The following is a 24,332-nucleotide window of genomic DNA, read 5'->3' on the forward strand; positions in this document are numbered from 1 at the left end:
CAGCTCTGCCACCATAGAACACACTAGCAACAGTAGGGGGTGGGGGTGCAGTAGTGCCTCCCAGGGACTTCTAACTGTGGCCACAGAGGAGACACACTTGGCCCTACAGAAGTCTTTTGTTGTTCTTGGCCACTTCTTCAGGACAGAGGAACTTGATTGTGATAAAACCAGTATGAGTTAATTCATTCATTCATTCATTCATTCATTCATTTGGAGACAAAGTGTTACTGTGTAACCCTGGCTGGCCTGGAACTTAGTACACAGACCAGCTTGGCTTTGAAACTGCAATCATTTGAGCTGGGCATGGTGGTGCACGCCTTTAATCCTAGCACTCAGGAGGCAGAGGCAGGTGGATCTCTGTGATTTCAACGCCAGCCTGGTCTACAGAGTGAGTTCCAGGATAGGTTCCAAAGCTACACAGAGAAACCCTGTCTAAAAAAACCAAAAAAAGAGTAGAGTTACTGTGGTCACGGAGTCTTGTGACAGCAACAGAACACATACTAAGACAGTGGATTAAGACACAGCTGTAGCGACTGACCAAGCAGGTCAGTCAGCAGTGCTGATGTTGTTTTAGAGCATCCCCCCAGCAAGTGCCTCCGAGGTCACTCAACATTCCACAGCCTAAATACATACATTTCCCCTTACTCCTTCAAGGTAGGTTAGTACTTCCAGTGTGTTTCCAACGTCCCCATATTGATGGAGTGTATGCACCAAGTGGCACACTCTGGGATGCTGTCTGAGTGCCTGCCAACGGGCAGGGATGCCAGGTCTACCCCAGGAGGGCCGGGCCCCATGTCTAGAATCAGGCCCCACACCCAGGCTTGACTCAGCAGCACACACAGATGGCATGATTAGGAAGGATGTAGGGGTACAGTGATGTAGGGGTACAGAGAGGCTCCTGTAGACACTGGACACAGGACACTATGCAGGAGCACAGGAGCATCATCCAGGTGTGATACGAGGAAGACAAAGATGCAGTCCCTGAAGGACTGCAGCATCTGGACTGTGGCTTTCCTCCTAAAGTGTTTGGAGACGGAGCCTTATTTACTACACAGCCCAGGCTGGTGAGCCGGCTACACAGTCCTCCTCAGTCTTCCTACTGCTAGATCACAGATATGGCTTTGGAAAGAGACATGCCTGTTCTACCTCTGGGGACAACAAAAGGAAGGTGACAACAGACAGTGGCAAGTCCTCTAAAGAGCACAGCCAAGCATTCCTAAACACTTCTCAGAATTCAAAATGCAGCCCTGGGGAGGCAGTTACAAGGGAGGGAGGTAAGATCCGAGGCTAAGGGACACGCAGTTGCTTTGTCACAGTCCGAGTGATGGCTCAAAAGCCTGAACAGAGCCAGTAGACACCACAGCCCTGTCCTGTCCTGTGTTCCAGCACCTGCCTTACATAGCAGTAAGGGAGGGAGTGTTAAGCACAGATGCACGATGCTGTGGGCAGGCAGGCCACAGAGGGAACTCTCACCCCTAAGAATAGCCGAAGGTATCTGCCAGAGGAGGGGAGCTGGGCAGAACCTCAGTGGCAGGAACAGAGGGAGGAGCCCAGCAGGTGAGGCTGCTGTCCTCACCCTCAATCTCCTGGTGCTAGGCTTTCCCAGCCTCTCTCTGCTTCAGGCAGGGTCACAGACATGTGGAGCCAAGCAGCTTTCACTGCAGGGCTCTGTCCTATCCTTCCGAGACCAGTTCAGGAGGTGTGCTGTGACTGAGCTACTGGCCTTCCCAGGCGTCCTCCAAGCCTCCCTCGCTTGACCACAGGCAACGGAACTGAAACCCACAGGGCACTTCTGTAACCAGCCTGGAAACCCGTGTACTCACCTCTTCACTCCTCTCCGGAACTCGAACAGCTTTTGTCCCTCTGGAATGGAAAATACACGGATCACAGTCCCCTGGGTCAATAGAGAGAAAAGGGGGAGAAAACAGACTTTTAGCTGACCTTTCTACTTTTTTCAAATCATTCTACAAGCCATGCCGTCTGTTCCTAGGGGCAACTTGGCTGAAGGGGAGCTCTGGCCTCCTCCAGCTCTAGGGGAGAACATACCATGCTGCCACAGACCAGAAGATCATATCCTATTCTTGCTCAGCACCACAGCACTGCTCGAAGTCAGCCTACTGATCTGGACACCAGCAGCCTTGAGCCGAATGTGGAGCATACTATAGCACCACACCTTAACTCAGAGACCTTACTGGAATCACTTACATTAATAATTAGACACACATACTTGGGATTTACACATGACTTAAACACACCATTACCTGCAATAACAATATGCAAGAGACAACACCAATGTTTCAAAATAGTGATGTTTTAAAATATTATAACTATTAAAGTGGTTTTGTTGTTGCTGTTGTTCTGTGTGTGTGGTTTTTCGAGATGGGGTTTCTCTGTGTTAACAGCCTTGGCTGTCCTGGAACTCGATTTGCAGACTAGGTGGCCTCAGAGATCCGACTGCCTCTGCCTCGAGTGTTGGGATTAAAGATGTGTGCCGCCATACCTGGCCACTGTTGTTTTTGAGACAAGGTCCCACTATGTGCCTGGTTGGCCTGGGACTCACTCTGTAGACCAGACTGGCTCTGAATTCAGAGACCCATCTGCTTCTTAAGTCAGTACCAGGCCCAGTGTTTTCCTATTTTGTGCCACAAACAAGCATTTACTTTTTCTTGTTTTGTAATGTTTTTGGGGTATATATGTATATGTTTGTGGGTGCATGCACCACAGTGCACATTAGCCAGACGACAGCCTGCAGGAGTCAGTTCTCTACTACCATGTTTCAGGGACTAAACTCAGGTCATATGTCAGCCTCTGGCCTTCTCCACGTGTGTACATGCACCTGTATGTATATGAACATGTACACTTGCTGAACCATCTCACTGGCCCCTGCAGTATGTCAAACAATGGCACACTGCTACAGTTTCAAGGTCTCCAGTCTGTGGCACTAATGGAAGGTTGTGGAACCTTCAGGAGGTGAGGCCTAGAAGTTCATCTAGTCTCTGGAAGTGTGTCCTTAAAGGGATTATGGGGAGCCCAGTCCCTCTCTTCTTCCTAGCTATCACATGAGCAGCTTTGGCTATGGGACAGGCTCGAAGTGACAGAGCTTGCTGACCACTAACTCATTTGTCCTCCATACAGGCATGTTTTTGCAGGGTGGAAAGCTAACAGTGCGGACAACTTATACTGTGGTATCTCCTCACAGTAGGCTCGTTTTGCTTTTCTGTGCATTGGGGAATATAAAAACCTGCTTGGTGACTTGGATTGTGGAGGCCATTGCCTCAGGTTTGGCCCAGGTTTCCCCCAGCTACGGCAGACATACCTTCTCAGAAGCAGTGGCAAGCTTGGTCCCACTTGCATCAAAAGCCAGGGCTGCTAAGGGACTGTCATGAGCCGGGATCATGTTTGCAGCTCTCTGAAAAGGGGAAATCAAGAAAACATGATCGTTACACAACAAGAGCCTTGTCTCCATGCTAGCTGGGCCATCAGGTAGAAACTGCTGTGAGGACACCATTACTAAGGTCAACAGGAGTAGTGCAGCCACGTGTCGGGCAGGCTGTGGAAACACTACTCAGACTGCAACAAGCAGGGCAGTTAACCCGTTTGCTGGGTTCTAATATCAAGCACACCCTGGAGCTCAGCTGCAGCTTAGCCAGACCTGCTCTGCCACCCTAGGAGAGCACCAGGGAAAGCCATGCTGCTGGGTCAAGGATGCACTGCATGCCTTCCCAGCAAAACACATGTGACGGAGCCTCGCAAGGACCTCACCAAGTTAATGGTGTCGAAGACCTGCACCTCTCCAATGGTCGCACTCCCTGGATACGCCAAGTAGCAGTTGTCATTGTTTATTGACAGTGCACACAAGCCTGTGGAAACATATGACAACTGAATGCATATTGAGTCTAGGATGCTTTCTAGTGTTAGAACGGAGTTAACATTTCTGGAACAAAACCAATACAAAGTAGTAGCTAACCCTTCTCTGCACTCTCTCTCAAGTTCTGCACCCCAGGCCACCCTGTCTGCCAGTATTACTCAGAGATGAAAGGCCTTTGGTTCGGAATGACCAGCAAACTGGGCTAAAGCTGATCCAACCTATGAGCTTACACGCTCACAAGACAGCCCTACTAGGAAGGTGGCTCGGTAGGACTGGACCAGGAGGGAAGGTTGTTCAGTTTACACCTATCACATTTTATACCTGCCTCATGTGTGTGGACCAGAGAGGAAACTCCCACCTACGGCTATCTTTATTACATCTGTTTATTAAGCATGTATGCAACATGTGCCAAGGTGCGTGTTAGTCAAAGGACAACCTGAAGGAGTTGATCCTCTCCTTCCACCATATGTGTTCTAGGAGTGGCACTCGGGTCCTCAGGTTTGGCAGGAAGTGCCCATTTACTTGCTGAACCATCTCACTGGCCCAGTTATCTTTAAAAGGCCCCTGAAGAAACCAGGATCTCCCTTTCTAAAAAAAATAAATTGTAGGAGACTGGAGAGATGGTTCAGCAGTTAAGAGCACTGACTGCTCTTCCAGAGAACCTGGGTTCAATGCCCAGAACCCACATAACAGCTCACAGCTATCTATGACTCCAGTTCCAGGGAACTCAACACCCTCACCCAGATATACATGCAGGCAAAACATCAGTGCATATAAAATAAATGTACTTATTTTTGGTTTGCTTGTGTGTATGTATATCTATGTGGCTGGTCACATGCATGCCACGGTGCAGGTGGAAGGTCAGAGAACAAGCTGCAGGAGTTGGTTTTCTCCTACAATGTGGATTCCAGGAATCAAACTGAGGTAGTCAGGCCTGGCAACAAGTGCCTTTACCTGCCGAGCCATCTCACCAGCTCAGGATCTTCTCAGCAATGGCTTACCTGCAGGGTTTGGGGGTGTCTCTCGGATGGTATGAAGTACCTTCATGTCCCGGATGTTGTGTATATAGAGCGACTCTTCCAAACACACAATGAGCCTCTACAAAGAGTGAGAACAAAGACCACCAAGCATGAGGAAGCACTGGGGCAGCATGTGCTGTGTTCCAACTGAGCTGACTCTTGCATCAAGATGCTCTCCACTCCTAGGACACCACATAGGTGGGTGCACAGAGCTCAAGTGTGTGCAGGTGCCTTTCCACTGCCAATCAGGTGCTAGAGTCATTTCCATCAGTCCCATAACTACATACACCAAGTGTACTACGGATTCTAACAGGGTGACTTAATTCAGTACCACGTGCTTGGGTGATGGCAGAAAGACCTACAAAGACAAACTGCTTAGAAAACTATGGTGAGGGCTGGGGAGCTGGCTCGGTGGATAATAGCACTTACTGTGTGAGTGTGAGGACAGGAGTTCAGACCCCCAGATGCGGCAGTGCTATTACAGCAAGATGGAAGGTGGAGATGGGAGTTTCCCGGAAGATCATTAGCAAGCTAGCTTGGTGTACATGGTAGCAAGCACGACACCCTGCGTCCAATAAGGTAGAAAGCTCGTACTGACACCTGAGGCTAAGCTTTGACCTCTACACATATTATGCTACATACGCACACCCCACCCCCAAACCTAACAGCAACGTGGTGAGCCCAGCTAGGTACACCTCTGGGTGCAGCTACAAGGCCCATCTTCTCATCATCTACCTACTGCAGAGAATGAGGCAAGAGACTGAAGGCAAGTTTGAGGCCCCAGCAGAAAATAAGTAAAAATAGGCTGGAGATGTAGCTTAGTGGTAAAGGCACTTGCCTCGTGCCTGTGAGGTCCACCCTGAGCACTACAAAAACGCCTACAAAGCTCCAAAACCTATGGTGAATGAGGCATGGCTAAAATACAACTAAAAGCACAGGGAGTTAGGAGAAGTGTAAAACGTGACTTGGGCACAGGTTATTCTGCTGTAGAGTCTTACTTTTTCTTTTATGTGTGTTTGCTTGCATGTACACATGTGTACTGTGTGTGCTAGTTCCTGGGGAGGTGGAAGAGGGCATGAGATCGCCCTGGAACCAGAGTTACAGGCGGCTGTGAGCCACCTCATGTGGGTGCTGGAGCAACAAGAAAGAGTTCTTAATCTTGGAGCTGTCTTTCCAGGTCCTCCCACCCTGTTCTTATTCATTTTAAAGACAGGATACTGGGGTTCTCAATGCTGCTTCTGGGGTTGATTTCTGTGAGGGGCTTGGCACACACACTCCGCATGTACAGGAACATGTATCTGTTATGTCTTAACACTTGAAAAGTGTTCAAGCTATTATGTCCCACAACTTCCTAGCTGAACTAGCTGATTGGGCCAATTCCCAGTTCAATCAGGAAACCAGGAGGCACGTGTCTGGTTAACTGCTTTAAAAATAAGTAGCCCCTTGGAATCTAGCTCTTACAGTTAGGGAGACCGCCTGCTGCCGAGGCACCTTTCCCTGCAGAATGTACATGCTGCAGTGGCTACCTGTGTGCAAACGGAGGCCAGGGCTCTCAGGAAGCACACTCAAAGGCCCCCACACTATTGTGCCCTGTGGGCTTGTCCTGTTGGTTTGGGGGGAAATATATGTCACACTAACTGTGGTGATATTTTATTTGTGTACCTCAATAAAGCTTATCTGAAGATTAGAGGAAAAGCAAGCCACTATATTAAACATAGAGGTCAGGAAATGGTAGCACATGCTTTTAATACTAGCATTCGAGAGGCAGAGATCCACTGGATCTATGTGAGTTCAGGCCACACTAGGAACAGAGCCAGGCATGGTGGCACACACCTTTAATCCCAGAGCTAACCATGGAAGTCTGGAGGTCTGTACAGACAGGAATGTAGCTGGGCGGAGAGAGGAAGTAAGAGGGCAGGGACAGAAAGGTATATAGGCGTGGGTATACAGGAAGTAGGTCTCTCCTTGGCTGAGGATTTCTAGTGGTAAGAATGTGACTGGCTTCTTTCTGCTTCCCTGATCTCTCAGTTTTTATCCCAATATGACTCGGGGTTTTTTATTAATAAGACCGATTAGCAACTGTCTTACAAGTAAGACTGAAAGAAGGAAAAGAGGAAAGAGATTTATTAAAAGTATCATTTAGCAAGGCGGTGGCGACGCATTCCTTTAATCCCAGTGCTCTGGAGGCAGAGCCAGGCAGGTCTACAAAGTGAGATCCAGGACAGGCACCAAAACTATACAGAAACACCCTGTCTCAAATACACACACACAAAAAGCCGGGTGCACGTCTTTAATCCCAGCACTCGGGAGGCAGAGCCAGGCGGATTTCTGTGAGTTCGAGGCCAGCCTGGGCTACAGAGTGAGTTCCAGGAAGGGTGCAAAGCTACACAGAGAAACCCTATCTTGAAAAACCCAAAAAGAAAAAAAAAGAAAAGAAAAGAAAAAGAAAAAAAATATCGTTTATAAAAGCAAAAGAAGGCACTGCATAAAAAGCCTATGCTATCCCTGGACCTGCATCTGAGCAGACAGTAAGACAGTGTCCTGAGGACCAACAGAGCGGGTGGGACAAAGCCAGTGTCATGCATCAAAGCTGCTGAGAATGGGGCTGCTGGTCTGGTTGAGCAAATGTGTTCAAGAGCCAGGTAGGGTGGTGCACACCATTAATTCTAGCACTATGGAGGCAGAGGCAGAGGCAGATGGATCATTGTGAATTGGAGGCCAGTCTGGTCTACATAGCAAGCTCTAAGATAGCCAGGACTACAGAGACCCTGCCTCAAAAACCTGAAGAAAAGACATATGCAGGGATCTGGAGATGATGGTGCAGGGCTGGGGAGGTAGTGGTCCAGGGTCAAAAGCCCAACAGTGTGAGACATGGGAGGAACACTGAATGACAGGCAGTATACACTTGGTTTCTTTGTGTGGTGTTATTTATGTGTGTGCATCTATATATCTGTGAGAAATGGTGGCTAGAAGCTCTATTATCCTCTGCCTTATTCCCTTGAGACAGGATCTCTCACTGAACCTAGAGCTAAGGCAGGCGGCAAGTAAGCTACAACAATCCTCCTGCCTCTGCCCCCCATAACGCTAGGGTTAGAGGTACATATGGCCAGCCTGGCTTTTTATGCAGCTGCTGGGGATTCAGACTCAGGTCCTTAAGACTTCGTACCACCAACATCTTCCCAACCCCTCCTCTTATTCTGAGACAGGCTCTCATACTTCTGATCCTCCTGCCTCTACCTCTCAGAGTGCTCAGATTACAGGTGTGCACCACTAGAACTGGTTTTACGCTGTGCATGGGATGGTACCCAGGACTTGGGATATGGTGGGTACTCTACCAACTGAGCTGCCTACAGCACAAGGTGCCACTCACCTGCCTGTTCAGCTTCACAGCCAGTATCGTGTTGGAGTAGCTGTAGTTGCATATCTCGGTTCCCTTCTTAAAGTGGCAAACTTTCAGCTTCCTGGGAGCTTTGAGGCTGACGATGGCCACCAAGCTGCTTGAGAACAACCTCTCTACGATGCACACATCTTCAGTGTCAGCTGGAACCAGAGAAGAAAAACACATGCATGGATACATACATCTCCCAGTCAACACACCCAATCTGTCCATAGACACAGTGCATGCACTTCTAACAGGCACATGCCACAGAACACTGTAAGGGACACATGGGCTGACATGTCCCCAAGAATCATAGTTCAGCGGGGGGATGGAAAGTCTCATCATCTGTAGCTATGGCTGCTTTCACTATAAATACAGATCACACCCTATGTGCAAACTCAGATGCCAAAGTAGAATCATGAAAGCGTGTCTTTAAATACGCTCTGTTGCTGGCAGGACTTCAAAACACATTCACTACATTTATTTGTTGGCTTATTTATATATTATGGGTGTGCGTGTGTGCCATGGAAAATGTGGAGGTCACAGGAAAATTTGTAGAAGTCTATTCTTTCTTCCTACCATGTGCATTCTGGGGTTCCAACTCAGGTTGTCAGGCTTGGCAGCAAATGCCTTTAGCATTGAGCCATCTCACTGGCCCACACTTATTCAAATAGAGTCAAGGAACATGATTCTGCAAGGGGGCGCAGGCTAAGCCCCAAACCATAGCTGCCGTGGCACTAGGTAGTGAACCATAGCTTGGTCAGCCCTGTGATTACAAGGGGAAGGAACTGTGCTATTGCTACATTAAGTGAGGCGGGCTGATAAATGCAGCTCTATTTGCAACTGTGTAAGTCAAGGAGCATTTGTGTTTCTAGGTAAGCACATGGTTTCATCATGTCTGCCTGACTCGACATTTGTGCATTAACACACTAAAAGGAAGCTAGAACTGGACACACCCATTTTTGTTAAAAGTATGAGAATGTGCTCTTCCCCACAATGGAACAGGCAGTAAAATTAAGGCAGGATCCTAAGTTCTTTACAGTTTATTCATGGGCACTTTTAGCCAGATGACACAAATCACATTTGCTTCTTTTCTAGAGCAGCAAGGATGCTTTCACTTCAAGGATCAAAACACAAGTGGCTGCCACCTCGGGGAACAGGCCAGGGGGTGGGAGCCAGAAGGTGGCTCCTATGCTGCAGAAGCTTTGTTCAGCTGCATCCTGGCATAGGTGCCAAGCCCTGCCCAGATGTGCCTGGCAACAAAGGGCACAGGTAACACTACTGGCTCTTGGAGGAGGCAGAGAATTTGTACATGACAAGCACTCAAGTCACAGCCAACCAAGCTGGGCAGACAGACCTGAAATTCAGAATGTCAACTCTCTGTAACACAAAGAACCTCCCTCAAGAAATCCCAAGGACTGCTGGGCAGTGGTGGTGCATGCCTTTAATCCCAGGCGGATCTCTGTGAGTTCAAGGCCAGCCTGGCCTACAAAGCGAGATCCAGGATAGGCACTAAAACTACACAGAGAAACCCTGTCTCGAAAAACAAAAACAAAAATCCCAAGAACATCATCATGATAAACTTGCTAGGTAGGAAGAACACCACAGTATGGTGCTTAGATGGTACCTAGCATGCACAAAACCCTGGGTTGATTTCCAGCAACACAAACTGGGCAAGGTGTATATACCTGTAATCACACCACTCAGAATGTGGTAAAGTTTATCAGTTCACAGGAGGCAGAGGTGGGTGGATGTCTTGTGACTTTGAGACTGCCTGGTTTCCACAGAGTTCTAGGCTAGCCAGTCACATAGTGAGACCCTCTTTTTTTTTTTTTTCCGAGATAGGGTATCTCCATGTAGCTTTGCGCCTTTCCTGGATCTCGCTCTGTAGACCAGGCTGGCCTCGAACTCACAAAGACCCACCTGCCTCTGCCTCCCGAGTGCTGGGATTAAAGGCGTGCGCCACCACCGCCTGGCGACCCTCTTTTTTAAAAAAGGCTGGGGCTGGAGAGATGGCTCATCAGTGAAGATCTTTTATGGAAACCCTGAGTTCAGTTCCCAGCACCCACATCGGGTGGCTCACAACAGCCTGTAACTCCATCTCCAGGGGATATGATGCCCTCCTTTGACCTGAGGGCATCTACACTCCTGTACATACTTAATTTAGTAAGTATGTACATCCTTAATTTAGTAAAATTAATAATAGTAAATTTAGTAAAATTAAATAGTAAATTTAGTAAAATTAAATAGTAAATTTAATAATAGTAAAAATAAATCTAAAAAAAAAAAAAGAGAAACACTTGTTGCAAAAGCATGAAAACCTGATCCCCAGCACCCATGTACAAAGCAAGCGTATGTAGTGCAGCACTGGGAAGGCAGAACATGAGGCCCCATGCAGCTCAATGGCTAGTTAGTCCGGAGGAGTGTTAAATTGTCAAGCTGGTCTGCACATGACTCACCTCCCCCACCCCCCCCCACCCCTGCCTCCAACACACACCAATTTTAAAAGAAAAGCCAGCTGTAGTGGCACTAGAAGCAAGAGGATCTCTGTCAATTTGAGGGCATACTGGTTCAAGCCAGCTAGGACTAGCTGCCTATACAGAATCTGTCTCCTCTTGACTCTTGCTGTTAGTGATGAGGTCTGGCTTCAAAAGCCTCAAAGATATAGGAAGAACTAGTTTATAGGGTTGGTAACTTGTGGAGTACTTGTTTAACTATGTAAAGATATGCTGCATTTGTTTATGTTTCAGAATATTTGTTTAACTATGTAAAGATGTGTTGCTGTTTTACCTTGCCTGTCTAAGGCGTCTGACTAGTCTAATAAAAAGCTGAACAGCCAAAAGCGAGGGAGGAGGTATAGACAAAACTTCCAGGCAGGGAGAGTAAAGGAGGAAAAGGAATTTAGGCTGGGGGGAGAGGGGAAAAAGAAGAAGAGATGCCAGGGGCCAGCCAGACACAAAGGAAGCAGGAAAGTAGGACAGACATATAGAATGAAAGAAAGGTAAAAAGCCCCAAGGAAAAATGCAGATGAATAAAACAGGTTAAATTAAAAGAGCTAGTGGGACAAGCCTAAGCTAAGGCTGAGCATTCATAATTAATAATAAGTCTCTGTATCTTTATTTGGGAGCTGGTTGGTGGACCAAAGAAAATTCCAACTACAGGTAACTCTAAAGATGGAGCACTAAAACTGACTGTGTATGTATATATGTATGTGTGTGTGCATTCATGTGGGTGCAGGGACCGATCAGAGGACAACTTCAAGCTCTGGTCATCCCAAATCTTTTTTGAGTTCCCATCTCCCCAGCTTGGGGATTACAGGTCCTTTTTACCTGTGTCTTCAGGATCAGAACTCATATCCTCAGGCTTGGAAGGCAATTACTTTATCATTCACTTAGTCATTTTCATTGTGCAAAACTGAATTTTATGTAAATCCACTGGCCCTTTAAATGAAAGCATGGGTGAGATAACCTAACACCTTTCTACATGCAGCTGTGTGTCAGCCATCACAGATTCTGAATTTGAGAAGCTGCCCTCATGCCCTTGGGGATTTTACAGCCATTGCTTGACAGGTAGAAAGGTGGGGGTGGGGGTGAGAAGAATAATCCTTGTCTTCTGCACATGTTCCTAGTGAGGGATAGAGTGTGAAAGGGAGGTGAGGGAGTGAGAAAGGACCTGCAGGATGCTCCTGTGGTGAAGTAGATTGTAGGAGCTGCTGGAGAGCAATGTTTCCAAGAGCAGACCTGTTTCAGTCACAGGAGCCTTTATGTGCTAACCCAACCTGGCACTTCAGCAGATACAAGGTCACCAAAGTATCAGGACTGTAACACTTAATAATGTCAGGAGCAATAAAATCCAGCAAGACTAAGTTGAAACTGTGGGAAACTCCACCCCCTTCTTACTGAGCAGGAGGGAGGATCCCAGGCAGGTCCAGAGGCCAGTAGGAGGTCAGGTCATCTGGGGGAGGGGCTGGGAGCTCCCTGCTGTGAGCACCAAACCCAGACTCCTCTGGAGCAAGGGTCACTACTGGCTTTGAGGGCAGGGCAGAGGTGGAAGGTTTCCTAAGTGCAAATGCAGCATGTTAAAAAAGAGCCAGCGCAGGCACAAGACAGACCCAGGACACTACGGCCAGGAGCTCAAACTTCGTCAACTGAGAAAATTACACCAGGGCAACAGAGGCAAACAAAACGGCCAGTGTTTAGGCTAGGTGTGATAGCTCACAACTACAGGTGGCACTGTGGAGGCTGAGGCAGGAGGACTGCCACAAGTTTGAAGCCATTCATAACTACACAGTAAAACTGTGTTTAACAATTCACTATTAGGATAAGAATTTGTACCGTATCAAGCTGATGAAAGAATATGCTGGCTGTACTTTCAGGAGGGGAGGCTAAAATCTTTTTAGATTATGGATTAGCCTATAGAGAAATGTCTGCCGTAAATCAAACAGTGAAGGGGAAGATGAATAGGAATCTCACTTACACAACTTAAGTAAAACATAGCTCTCTGAACAAAACAAAAAACAAACCAACAAAAAAATTGTGTTTAAAAAAAATAAAAGTCGGACTGGAGAGATGGCTCAGTGGTTAAGAGCATCGACTGCTCTTCCAAAGGTCCTGAGTTCAATTCCCAGCAACCACATGGTGGCTCACAACCACTTGTAATGAGATCTGGTGCCCTCTTCTGGCCTGCAGGGACACATGCAGGCAGAATACTGTATACATAATAAATAAATAAATCTTTAAAAAAAATAAATAAATAAAATAAAAAAAAAATAAAAGTCGCTGGGCGTAGTGGAGCATGCCTTTAATCTCAGCACTTGGGAGGCAGAAGCAGGCGGATCTCTGTGAATTCGAAGCCAGCCTGGTCTACAGAGTTCCAGGAGAGGGAACCCTGTCTTGAACCCCCCCACCCCCACCCAAAAAAAAGGGTAGCTAGGCAGGGCGGTGTATGCCTTTAATTCCAGCATTCAGGAGGCAGAGGAAGGTATGAGTTTGAGGACAGCCTGGTCTACAGAGTTCCAAGACAGCCGAGGCTACAGGCACCTGAACAACAAAAACAAAACAAAGCAGCCAAACTCATCTCTTCCCAAACCAGGATTAGAAACCTAGGGACAGGCAGTAGGGGGTTGGGTAATGCACACTCTTATCCTAGCACAGGCAGAGGCGGGCGGATCTCTAAATTACAGGCCAGCCAAAGAGGGGAAAAACGGATATCTAGGAATAGGAAGAAAAACCTCTCGGCCAGGCATGGTGGCACACATCTTTAATCCCGGCATTTGGGAGACAGAGACTGGTCCAGGACAGCCAAGGCTACATAGAGACCATCTCAAAAACAAAACAAAACAAAACAAACAAACAAAAAACCCAAAAGAAAAACCTCTAACACTATCTTTAACAATGGAAATCCCTGAGACAGATCTCACTTGGATCCAAGTCTATTAGATTGTGGATGCTTTCCCTGCATAGGGATTAGCCATACCTTATTCAGTCCAACACCTTCCCTAAGATGCTAAACTAGTGTTTAGCCCCTCTACAATAGGGTGGGACATAGGATCAACTTCCCAAATTACTGCTTATATCCTACCTAGTTCATTAATCTGCTAAACAAACCAAACCAAACCAGAAACGCTGGACCTGAGCCCAGTACGGGGTGAGGATGCCCCCCCCCCATGTGTGGTGCTACCTTGGCTAAGGGCAGACTGGCTAGTGTTTATCTGTTGACCCCACCTTTCCAACGTCAGGAAGTTACCTAACAGCTTTATTCACCAGTGGCCAAGGCCACGTTCCTCAGTCAGTCATTTGACTCCTGTGTCTATTCTGTGAATGGGAACAGGCATCCACACTGCTGCTTGCACACCAATGTGTAGAACAGAGCTATTCACAACAGCCAAGAAATGCAAACAGCCCACGTGTGCACGAATGAGTGGATGACCCCAACAGGACAGCTGGAGAGTATAACAGTACTCAGCAATAACACAAAGGAAGGCCTGATACATGGGAGGGCAGGGAAGAGCTGTAAAAACATTCCACATGAACAGAGCCAGCCACACTCAGTTGCATTTATCTGCAAAGCCCAGACAGCAAATCTATAGATGCAGAAAGGAGATGAGTGGCTGAGCTGAGCTGGTGAGAGAGAGTGGGAGCGACTGCTAATGGACTTGGGCTTTAAGAGACGATAAAAACATTTGAAAATTCCACGGCAGTAGGCTGCTCAACTTAGCCAATGCACTGTAAGTCACTCAACTGGATACTTTAAACAGATTTATAGGCCATAAAGGTACAGAAACTATATCCCAAAGAGGCTGTTCTTGTGGTTGTTTTAAATCACACTAAAAGCCGTCTCAGGTAGCTGAGTGCAGCCTCAGGCAGCCCATGAACTTTGGCGGACACAGTAAGACCTGACTGAAGCAAGAGGCTACTGACACAAGTGGCAGGGGACATCTCAGTACAAGTCAATGTCACGTGGCCATGGGGACAGGACAGAAGCTAAGTATAGGCAGACCCTTCAGGGACTCTAGTCCTTCAACCCCAGGCAATGGGCGTCAGTGTGGATGTGAGATGTCTCTTAAAACACTGAAGACATCGGAAAGCTACTGGGTTTTCTGGGGGCAATTTTCTATCTGTATCTTTTATCTGACTTCCACAGGGGCCAGAAACCAGGAAAAGGGTTAGGCCCTCTGCAAATGGCAGGGGAACCTCCTCCTCCCCAGTCTCTGACTGACCAAGAAGAGCTGACTTCGTGCATACGTGTGCATGTGTGTGAGTATGAGCAGGCCAAATAAAAGGTTGTCGATAGATGTCTGTTGGTCTCCCACTGAACCTGGTGCTCAGAGTGGCAAGACTGGCTGGCCAGCTAGCTCCCAGGATCCACCTGCCTATCCCCCGCCTTCCAGCCTAGGGTTATAGACACTGCCACACCTGCCTTTACATGGGTGCTGGGGGTCTGAACATGCTGAGCCCTCTCCCAACCCACTAAGTTTACTAAGCTCGGTACTGACAGAACCAGCATACGGCATCCATGAGCCTCACACACTCAATCAAGGACAGCGCAGCTATCCTGAGAAGCAGTGGTAAACAGGCTGGTGAAGGAGACCCAAGGTGGCACACCAATGCCAGAGTGCACCCAAGCGGATACAGAGAAAACTCTGAACACAAACTTCAGTGAGCTCAAGTGGCCTCAGGCACAAATCTGTCATTCTTCCTTGAGGTTGACTGTCTAGAAGTCTACCTTAGGAAAGGAGTTACTTGGGCTGTTTGCTTCCGTGGCATAGTGGATAGCTGGCAACAATGATGCTCCTCAAATGGGAAGAACAAAGACAAATTAAATAATTGGTGAAACACATTTCCACACAGGCCTGTTTGTGCATGGGGCTCTCCCAGTGATGCCAGCCAAGAGCTGCTCCACTACAGCAGACTGAGGCAGAAGTGACTCCATTACTGTAAAATCTCACAAAAATAATATTCTGACAGGTGCATGGCCCATCACTGGGAAAAGCATTATTTCTCAGAGTTGAGGACATAGACAATGGTCTATAAGGTACTCTGTGTCTAGGGAAGGCTCCCATAGCCACTGAGGTTCCAGACACTGCTGAGCTACAGATGGGCTCACTTCATGGACTTGCGGAAGTGCACGTTTTGTGATGGGTGCTATCCCCACTCACAGACTTCTGATCCTATGTGGCATCTGGAGAAGCTCACTTCTCAACTCTGACATTTTACAAAGATCTTTTATGTATTTTACTTAATAGCGGACACTGTTGTTGCAGTGACATTTAAGAGAAGAAAGCCACATGCATTGTGAACTTTCCAACAATGAGACATGGCCTATGGAGAATGGATGAGAACACATGGGGCAGAAACAACAGGCAGAGGACCCAAGTTTTACAACTTTCCTTACATTTGAAATCAACTGGGAAAGTGGCTCAGTGGTTAGAATACTTGCCTAGCATGCAGGAAGCCCTGAGTTCCATCCCCAGATCCGCATCAAAACCAGAGTAGTGGAACATGCTGTTAATCACAACACTTGGGAGGCAGACAGGAGAATCAGAAGTTCAAGGTCATCCTAATCAATAACACTGTGAATTTGAGGCCAGCCTGGTCTACATAACAAGACCCTGTATGGGAGGGGAGATTGAGAGACTGAGTTTGAAATAATGTATGGTAGCAGACACCAGTAAACCTAACATTCAGGAATCCAAAGCTGGAGGCTCACATATTACAGGCCAGCCTGGGCTACATACATAATAAGACCCTGTCTCAACTATGAAAATAAGTGCGTAGTCTGCAATCACAATAGCCTTGTCAGCAAAGACCTGACAGTGCTGCTGGGCAAAGCTTCTATTTTCTGTCTGCTTTAAAGAAAGAGCAGTGGCTGGTCTTGTTCCCTAAGACCTGCCTTGGCTCATTCTTTTGATAAAGCAGCAGGGCTGATAGCAAAGATTTGGTTTTATGATGGACTGCTAGGAGTCACGAGTGCACAAGACCTCAAACTGGAGCCATAGAGTAAGATTCTTCACTACCTGCAGAAGAGTGCTAGACAACTTTGACATCCACCCAGAGATGAACCAGTTTTCCCAGGAGCCATCTGCTCCTGTGTGAGAGGAGACAGAGCCCCCAGCAGCTTCTGGGTGGAGTAACTAAATGGAGGTGGCCAGACGGTTCAGCAGGTCAAGGTGCTTGCAGAAGCCTGGAAACCTGGGTTCCATCTTCACAGACCACAGACTCCAAGACACTGTCCTTTAATCTCCCACACCCACCCTGGCACACACATGCTCGAGCACACAAACCATAAAACACAAATGAAAGAGTATGAACTGGAATGTTCTGTCTGCTTCATCTATTTTTAAGAATCAAATCTCATTAAGGGGACACACAGGTTGGTACATACCTTTCCACACTTACAAGCTGCTATCAAGACATCACACTGTGTTCCTACCAAAAGCCAGGCAGGAAGTTCCGGTCTCTGCAAATGAGGACTGGGTTTTGACATTCCTCCTCACTCCACACACTGAGCCTCCCAATAAATGGAGAACCACAATTCCCACACAGCCGCCACCAGTGACAGTAGCTTCAGCTGCTGGGAAATGCCAAGGGATCCTTTTCCTGAGGTGGGCTAACCTGGGGGAGGAGTTCTGTTTCAGATGTCACTAATGCTGGCCCACAGCTGACGTCAGTAACCACACGGTCCCATTTCAGTGAAGCTAGAGGACACTGGGGGCCAGGGAGGAGGTGAGTATGAGGACTGAAAAGGAGTATTGTCTAGCAGAGGCAGCAGGACACAGGGATCAGGACCGGGAGGGACTCTAACCCTGGTGCCATTCTCTCCTAATGGGTGATCACTTTTGAGGCAGTAACAACGAAGGCAATACTGAAGGGTCAAGCAGACACACTCCATCCTGGAGTCAAGGGCACCTGCAAGATGACTTCGAGCAGGAATGGAGTCCTCTACCCTCCTGGTGGGCAGGACTCTGGAATTCCAAATGGAAGCTTCAGTGTCCTCCTCACCTTACACCAAGGGCTGGAAAGCCTTTGTTCATTAGAGTTCCCAGCCTCATGCTTGTCACTTCTGGGCACCTCTATTTAGAAGCAGCTGTCATTAGGCACCTGCCACTCCTCTTCAGCAGTCACACTAGTTTTCAAGACTGAATGTCACTTCAAGGCAGAGAATAGGCAATTTAGGGCCATTCTTGACTTCACAGTATGTTCGAGGCTATCCTGAGCTACCCAAGACTGGTCTTAAACCAAAGAAGAGTGGGCAAAATCTGAGGGTAAGGGATAAAAGATGCTTGACACTGAGCTGAAACCTCAGCCCTTGGAACATAGCAGATCTGAGGCTAGCCTATCTCAAAACCCAAAAAAACAAAGCCAGGTTTAATGGATACACCTTTAATCCAGGCACTAGGAGGCAGAGGCAGGCAGATCTGTGAGTTTGAGGCCAGCCTAGTCTACATGGAGAGTTCTAGGACAACCAGGGCTACTCAAATTCTGTCTCAAAACAGACCAACCCTAAAGGCAAAACCAAAAAAAAAAAAAAAGGTGTTCAACACCATCAACCCAAATTAAAACCATGAGACATAGGGCTGGGGATTTAGCTCAGTGGTAGAGCACTTGCCTAGCAAGCGCAAGGCCCTGGGTTCGGTCCTCAGCTCTGAAAAAAACAAACAAACAAACCATGAGACAGTACCGCACATACCAGAACATCAAGAGGAAAGGTACACAGTCAAGTATGTGTATGAAACCCCTTATATTATATATATACTGGTGAATGAGGCACAGACACTCAGAAAGTGTGGCTGTCTCTGGTCTGTTTTGTTGCTGCAGATGTAATCTAGTCTGGGCTCACACCTACTCTCTAGCTGAGCATGAGCCTGAACCCCTGATCATTCTACCACATCTTCCAAGCCTCAGGATCACAGGTACACCCACCCCATCTGTTTCTTGAAAAAAACTACATGCAGTTGCCAAACAAACAACTGCACTCTTGGGCACTCACTTCCAAGAAATGAAAATTCATATCCACACAAAACCCCACCCATGGATGCTCACAGCCACTTTACTTGTAATAGTCCAGATCTAGGCTCCATCACTGGGTCTTTCCATGGGTTAACAGTAAAGCTGTGAACTACTGCTCATCAACAAAAAGGAGCATATTGTCACACACAATTCTTAGGGAATTGTGCTGACCAAAAAGCCAATCACCAGGCTTTGGGGATGGCTCAGTTGGTAAAGCATTTGTCTCAAGTGTGAGGACCTGAGTTTGAATCCCCAGAACCTATGAAAAAGTACTGCTTTCCAGAGGATCAGGGTTTGATTCCCAGCACTCCACAGCTCTGAACAGCTGCAACTTCATCCCGGGGATCTGATGCCTTGCCTTTACATGCTTGCAGGCAAAACAAAACAAAACAAAACAAAACCTGTTACAAGGGTTGTGCCCACACCTAGCCTTCCTGCCTCCAGCTGTGGTCAACACTCCCAGCCTCTTGCCTGTGGTGCCAGTGCTGAAGGCCAACTGAACTGAAGCAGTCGCACCCTTGGATCTCATGAACTGATCTAAATAAATTTGTTCTTCCTAGTTAGTTGGGTTTCAGGAACTCACTGCAGTGACCACAGAAACAACCTGACTAATACAACTTTTAAACCTGACAAGCCCAGCACTCAGCAAGCTGAGGCAGGAAGACTGCAGGACTGGAGGTAGATCAGTGGCTGCCAGGGTCAGACAGTGTGGGCAGGAGGAAACAGGGAGGGAGGGTTGTCAACATGAAGGGTTTTAATTTATTAGTTAATTATTACTTTGCCTTTTTCTAGATAGGGTCTCCCTCTGCACCTAGGCTGATAGAAAACAACTCTCCAAAGAACTGGGATTACAGATGGGCCACTGTGCCTGACTTCCAACTACAAAAGCATTCCAGGATAGTGGTTCTCAACCTGTAGGTCACCTAAGACCATAGGAAAACACTGATATTTACATTATGATTCATAACAGTAGCAAATTACAACTATGAAGTAGCAATGAAAATAACCTTATGGTTGGGGTCACCACAGGATGAGGAACTGCATTAAAGGGTCGCAGTGTTGGGAAGGTTGAGAATCACTGCTCTAGAGCAAGAAGAATTGTATCGGGATCGTGGTGGATACAGGACTCTCTACAGGTATTCAAACATCACAGAATTAAACACACAAGCAGATACAAGTAAAACTGGAGACACGTGAGGAAGAAAGATGAGCAGTGATGCTCTGGCTGTGATATCTGACGAAGAGGTTACATCTTAGGAATTCAGGCTGCATGTCAACTTAACGTGAATGACGTATGGGGGAGGGGGCGCTGCTGCAAGAAGCTCAGGGGTAAAGGTGCCTGCGGCCCGCCAAGCTCCGATTCCAGTCCCTGGGACCTACATGCCCGCAGGTTGTGTTCTGACCTATACACCCTCCAATACACCCTCCAAGACAAAAAATTTTTGTCTTTTTTTTTTTTGAGACAGGGTCTCACCATGTAGCCTTGGCTGACCTTGAACTCAGCAATCCAACTGTCTCAACCTCCCAAGTGCTGGGTTTAAAGGTGTGCACCACCACAAATGGTCACAATTTTTTTTTTAATGTAGTAAAAAACATTTTAAAATGTGTATTGTATGTGTGCCTGCCCACAGAAAATAGAAAGAACTGTTAGAGCCCCTGGAGCTGGAGTTACATGCAACTGTAACTCCATGTAACCGGATTACTGTAACATATAACCGGATGTGTGCTGAGAACAAAATCCAGGCCCTCAGCAAGAACAATAAGATTTTTAAATTACGGAGCCATCTTTCCAGTGGGACTCCCTCCACCTTTTAAAATATACTTTCTGAGCTGATAAGATAGCTCAGCGGGTAAAGTGCCTGCTGCCAGACCCGAGTTTCATCTGGGACCCAAATGATGGAAAGAAAACAGACTCCTATAAGTTGTCCTCTGACCTCCGCACTGGTGTGGTGCTACATGTGCACATGAATGTCATACACACTAAACAAATAAAATGTAATAAAAACCGGTCTTTTTATTGAAAGTGTATAAGAGCTGGGGACAGCTCAGTGGGTAAAGTACTTGCCAGGCAAGCAAGAGGATCTGAGTTCAGATCCCTACACTGATGTAAAAAGCTGGGTGTGTTAGCTCATGCGCATGCCTGTAACTCTAGTGGGACACATGCACGCACGGACGGATGGACAGATGGACGGACAGGACAGGACACAGCAGAGGGGGGGAGTGTCCTTGGAATTCACTAGTCAGTTAATCTAGCCTGTCAGCAGGCTCCTTGTCTCAAAAAAAAAAAAAAAAAGAGCTGGGCAGTGGTGGGGCATACCTTTCTTGGGAGGCAGAGGCAGGCATATCTCAGTGAGTTCAAGGGCAGCCTGGTCTACAGAGTGAGTTCCAGGACAGCCAGGGCTACATCTGTCTTGCAAAACCAAAAAATAAAAATGTGGAGAGTATTTGAAAAAGACCACGTGTGTCATTTCTGACCTCCACACCCACACAAACACACCACTCATACACACAAATTTTTTTATTTGTAAAAACTTACTTAATTTCACGTGTATGTGTATTTCACCTGACTTGCTGTATGTGTACCATGTATGCGCCTGGTGCCTATGCATGTCAGAAGAAGGTGTCAGATTCCCTACTGGAGTTACAGATGTTTGTGAACTACCACATGGGTCCTAGGAACTAAACCAAGTCCTCTGAATGAGCAACAGTGCTCTGACCACTTAGCCATCTCTCCAGCCCCGATGATGTGTTTCACAGTCATTAACTTCAGTCCTAATCACGGTCCAACAGACAGACATTACTTGTGTTTTTTAGAGGCCCCAGCTTGTGGCCTCTCTGCTATCCCAAGTCATGGGCCACTTAGACTCCATCAAATGACAACAGCAGCCAAAGGAAACCACTCCTACAGGGTTGGAGCGGTTCCGTTTTCTAGGACCCTTTATGACAGTCACCTCAACTAAATGGCATTAAGGAGGAGATGGTGAAGGATGATAGATTATATATGGTAAGATGCCAGGTCCTGAAAGCCGGGAAAACACAACCCTAAATGAACAAATATTATGTGCAAATACCCAGAGATCTAGAAGGACACCCAGGTTAGTCCCTAGTTGTGACTTCCTGAGGTGGCTAGGGTGGAAGAGGACTGGCCCAAGGCTGTGTGGACTTGAACTGCCCAGTGTTGGAGTAGAGGACTGCATTCCAAGTCCAGTCCAACAGGTCAACTTTGTTTAACAAGGGAAATAAAGCGAGCACTTACTGCATTCATAGATCTGTTCCAGCTTATCCACAGAAGAAAGGGAGAAAAACTTATACCCGGACTTACTACCAACAGCTAGGGACCTGCAAAAAAGCCAAATTCAGAAGTAAGAGCTAAGGCACGTAGACAGCAATCATGCATAAATCAGCGCCCCCCTTACCCCCCAAGAAATCACCAGTATGTTGGAGTTGTCTCACAGGTCTGTATCAGATATATGGCAGAGGTCTGTAAAGCATATGGCATGGGCATAATGGTTAACAAGGTGTTGGGACCTGATGCACTACTGTCATCACACAAAACCCAAGCACGTTAGGTGACTCGGTGTATGTAAGCAAGAACATGCCATGGCGCACAAGTGGAGTCAGGGGACAACCTGAGGTGTTGGTCCTGCCCTTTCACCTTGTTTGAAACAGAGATCTCATCACAGCTGCATACACCAAGCTTAGCTGGCTTCCAATGGTCCTGGAATTCTCCTGTGTTGCTTTCCACCCAAGCTTAGAGGAGGATCAGTGTTACAGATGTGCAGCACCATGTCTGGCTTCACATGTGTTCTTCGGATCTGAACTCCCCCTCACACTTTGCACAGCATGTGCCTTACTCTCTGAGCTATCTCCCAGCCCATCAGTCACTCATTCCATGTATATGTCTTATGAGGGTACCCTGACCTTAAATACATTCAGATTTGTCAGTTACCCCCCAATAAAGCCTGGGAAAAGACTAAAAACTCTAAGTTTGAGATCTAAATGAAGAGAGATCAGTTGTCAGCCAGTGACTGCAGACACACGACTGTTTCGGTGCTTGTGAGCCTTCAAGTTCAGTAAGCTGTGCTGTATTCTACACTCTGAACACTTAGATATAACACAGGCTTGGTATCCATTCCTCATTTCGGGACTGCCTTTAGTACTCGCTGTGCTGTGCCTGAGAGGCAGGGTAAGAATAACACATATGCCGGGTGGTGGTGCACGCCTTTAATCCCAGCACTCAGGAGGCAGAGCCAGGCAGATCTCTGAGTTCAAGGACAGCCTGGTCTACAGAGCAAGTTCCAGGATAGGCTCCAAAGCTGCACACAGAAACCTTGTCTCGAGGAGAAAAAAAAAAAACAAAAACACAAAACCAACCAAACAAACGAAAAAGAATGACACATACTAAGAAACTAGACCCTGGGAAGTATGGGAAGACTATCTTTGTTGAGTTAGATGGAGAAGTGAGGGATTCTTTTTGATGGCTTACGTTTGACAAGCTGTGCTTAGCAACTCCTAGCTTTGGCTAAAAGGCTTGGAGCAGAGTCTTGGTGACACCAAGTGAAGGGGTTCCTGGTCAGAAAATTCCATCTCCAGAATGCAACTGACCAAGGAAGCAAGAGCAAGCAGCACATACGGCCTTCACCAGCAGAGAAGGATGGAAGGGAGAAGGGAGGAACAGAGGTTCAGACACTGGGAGAACACAAAAACAAATGGGCAGAGCAGAGGACTTTCACCTGATTTGTATTTGTACCCAGGACAACACTTGAGGCTACTTGAACAGAGGCTCTCTGAGCACTACTGAAACCACACTAGTATGAGCTTCTCTAGCAGCATAAAGGACCATAAACTTTCTCTACCAGTCGGCAGGATGTGACTCCACTACACTGAGTTCTTTCAACCAAGTAATCAGGTCTGCATATCTGTACACACTGTGAGCACTAACAGGTGGCTGTGGTGGTACATGATTTTAATCCCAGCACTCGGGAGTCCAGTCTGGTCTACACGGCAAGCACCAGGCCAGCCATGTCTCAATTAAAAAATAAAAGAAGAAATAAAACAAACAACTCTCTAGAAAGGTTAAAAATAAAATCTCAGCAGCTAAGAACTTCTGGAAAAATTTGTGTTCAAGAAAATATTTTTGGTAGCGAACTTCTGCCCTCCAGGGTTCTCCCATTGTGCTGTAAGCCTGTATTTAAGACCTCTTCCCTCCTTCAATAAACAGCATTCGGCATTAAATAAAAAAATTTAAAAAAAAGAAAATATTTTCCAGACAAATAAGGTTTGTTATCTTAAGCAAATTTTAATCTCTCTTACCTCAACTATTTCTAAATTTAAAATACAAACCACCCTAGCACTTGAGAGGAAGAAGCGGGAATATCAGGAGTTCAGAGCCAGCCTGGGCTACATAGTGAGTCCCTGGCTCAAAGTAAAAACAAAACACCAAAAATACCAAGAGCCAAAAGAAAATAAGACAAAAATCATTCTTAAATTGTGTATTTTCCTGTATGTTTTAAAAGATTTTTATTTATATGAGTGTATTTACGTGAATATGTGTGGGG

General features: G+C 46.9%; 1 protein-coding gene across 2 annotated transcripts in view; it reads right to left on the reverse strand.

Annotated features, from left to right (window-relative positions):
• Window positions 1-24,332, reverse strand: part of Wipi2 (WD repeat domain, phosphoinositide interacting 2) — a 36,445-nt gene that overhangs the window by 4,780 nt on the left and 7,333 nt on the right. The window contains exons 2-7 of one of the 2 annotated variants that reach the window (XM_059248863.1): window positions 22,031-22,113; window positions 8,258-8,427; window positions 4,870-4,966; window positions 3,763-3,860; window positions 3,317-3,409; window positions 1,824-1,894 (exon numbers count right to left, since the gene is read on the reverse strand). In XM_059248863.1, the coding sequence (XP_059104846.1) occupies window positions 1,824-1,894; window positions 3,317-3,409; window positions 3,763-3,860; window positions 4,870-4,966; window positions 8,258-8,427; window positions 22,031-22,113 (612 nt within the window). The remainder of the gene's footprint in view (window positions 1-1,823; window positions 1,895-3,316; window positions 3,410-3,762; window positions 3,861-4,869; window positions 4,967-8,257; window positions 8,428-22,030; window positions 22,114-24,332) is intronic. The other variant, XM_059248865.1, reaches the window with a different exon arrangement.

This window comes from Peromyscus eremicus, chromosome 23, assembly GCF_949786415.1.
Source record: "Peromyscus eremicus chromosome 23, PerEre_H2_v1, whole genome shotgun sequence".
Lineage (NCBI taxonomy): Eukaryota > Metazoa > Chordata > Mammalia > Rodentia > Cricetidae > Peromyscus > Peromyscus eremicus.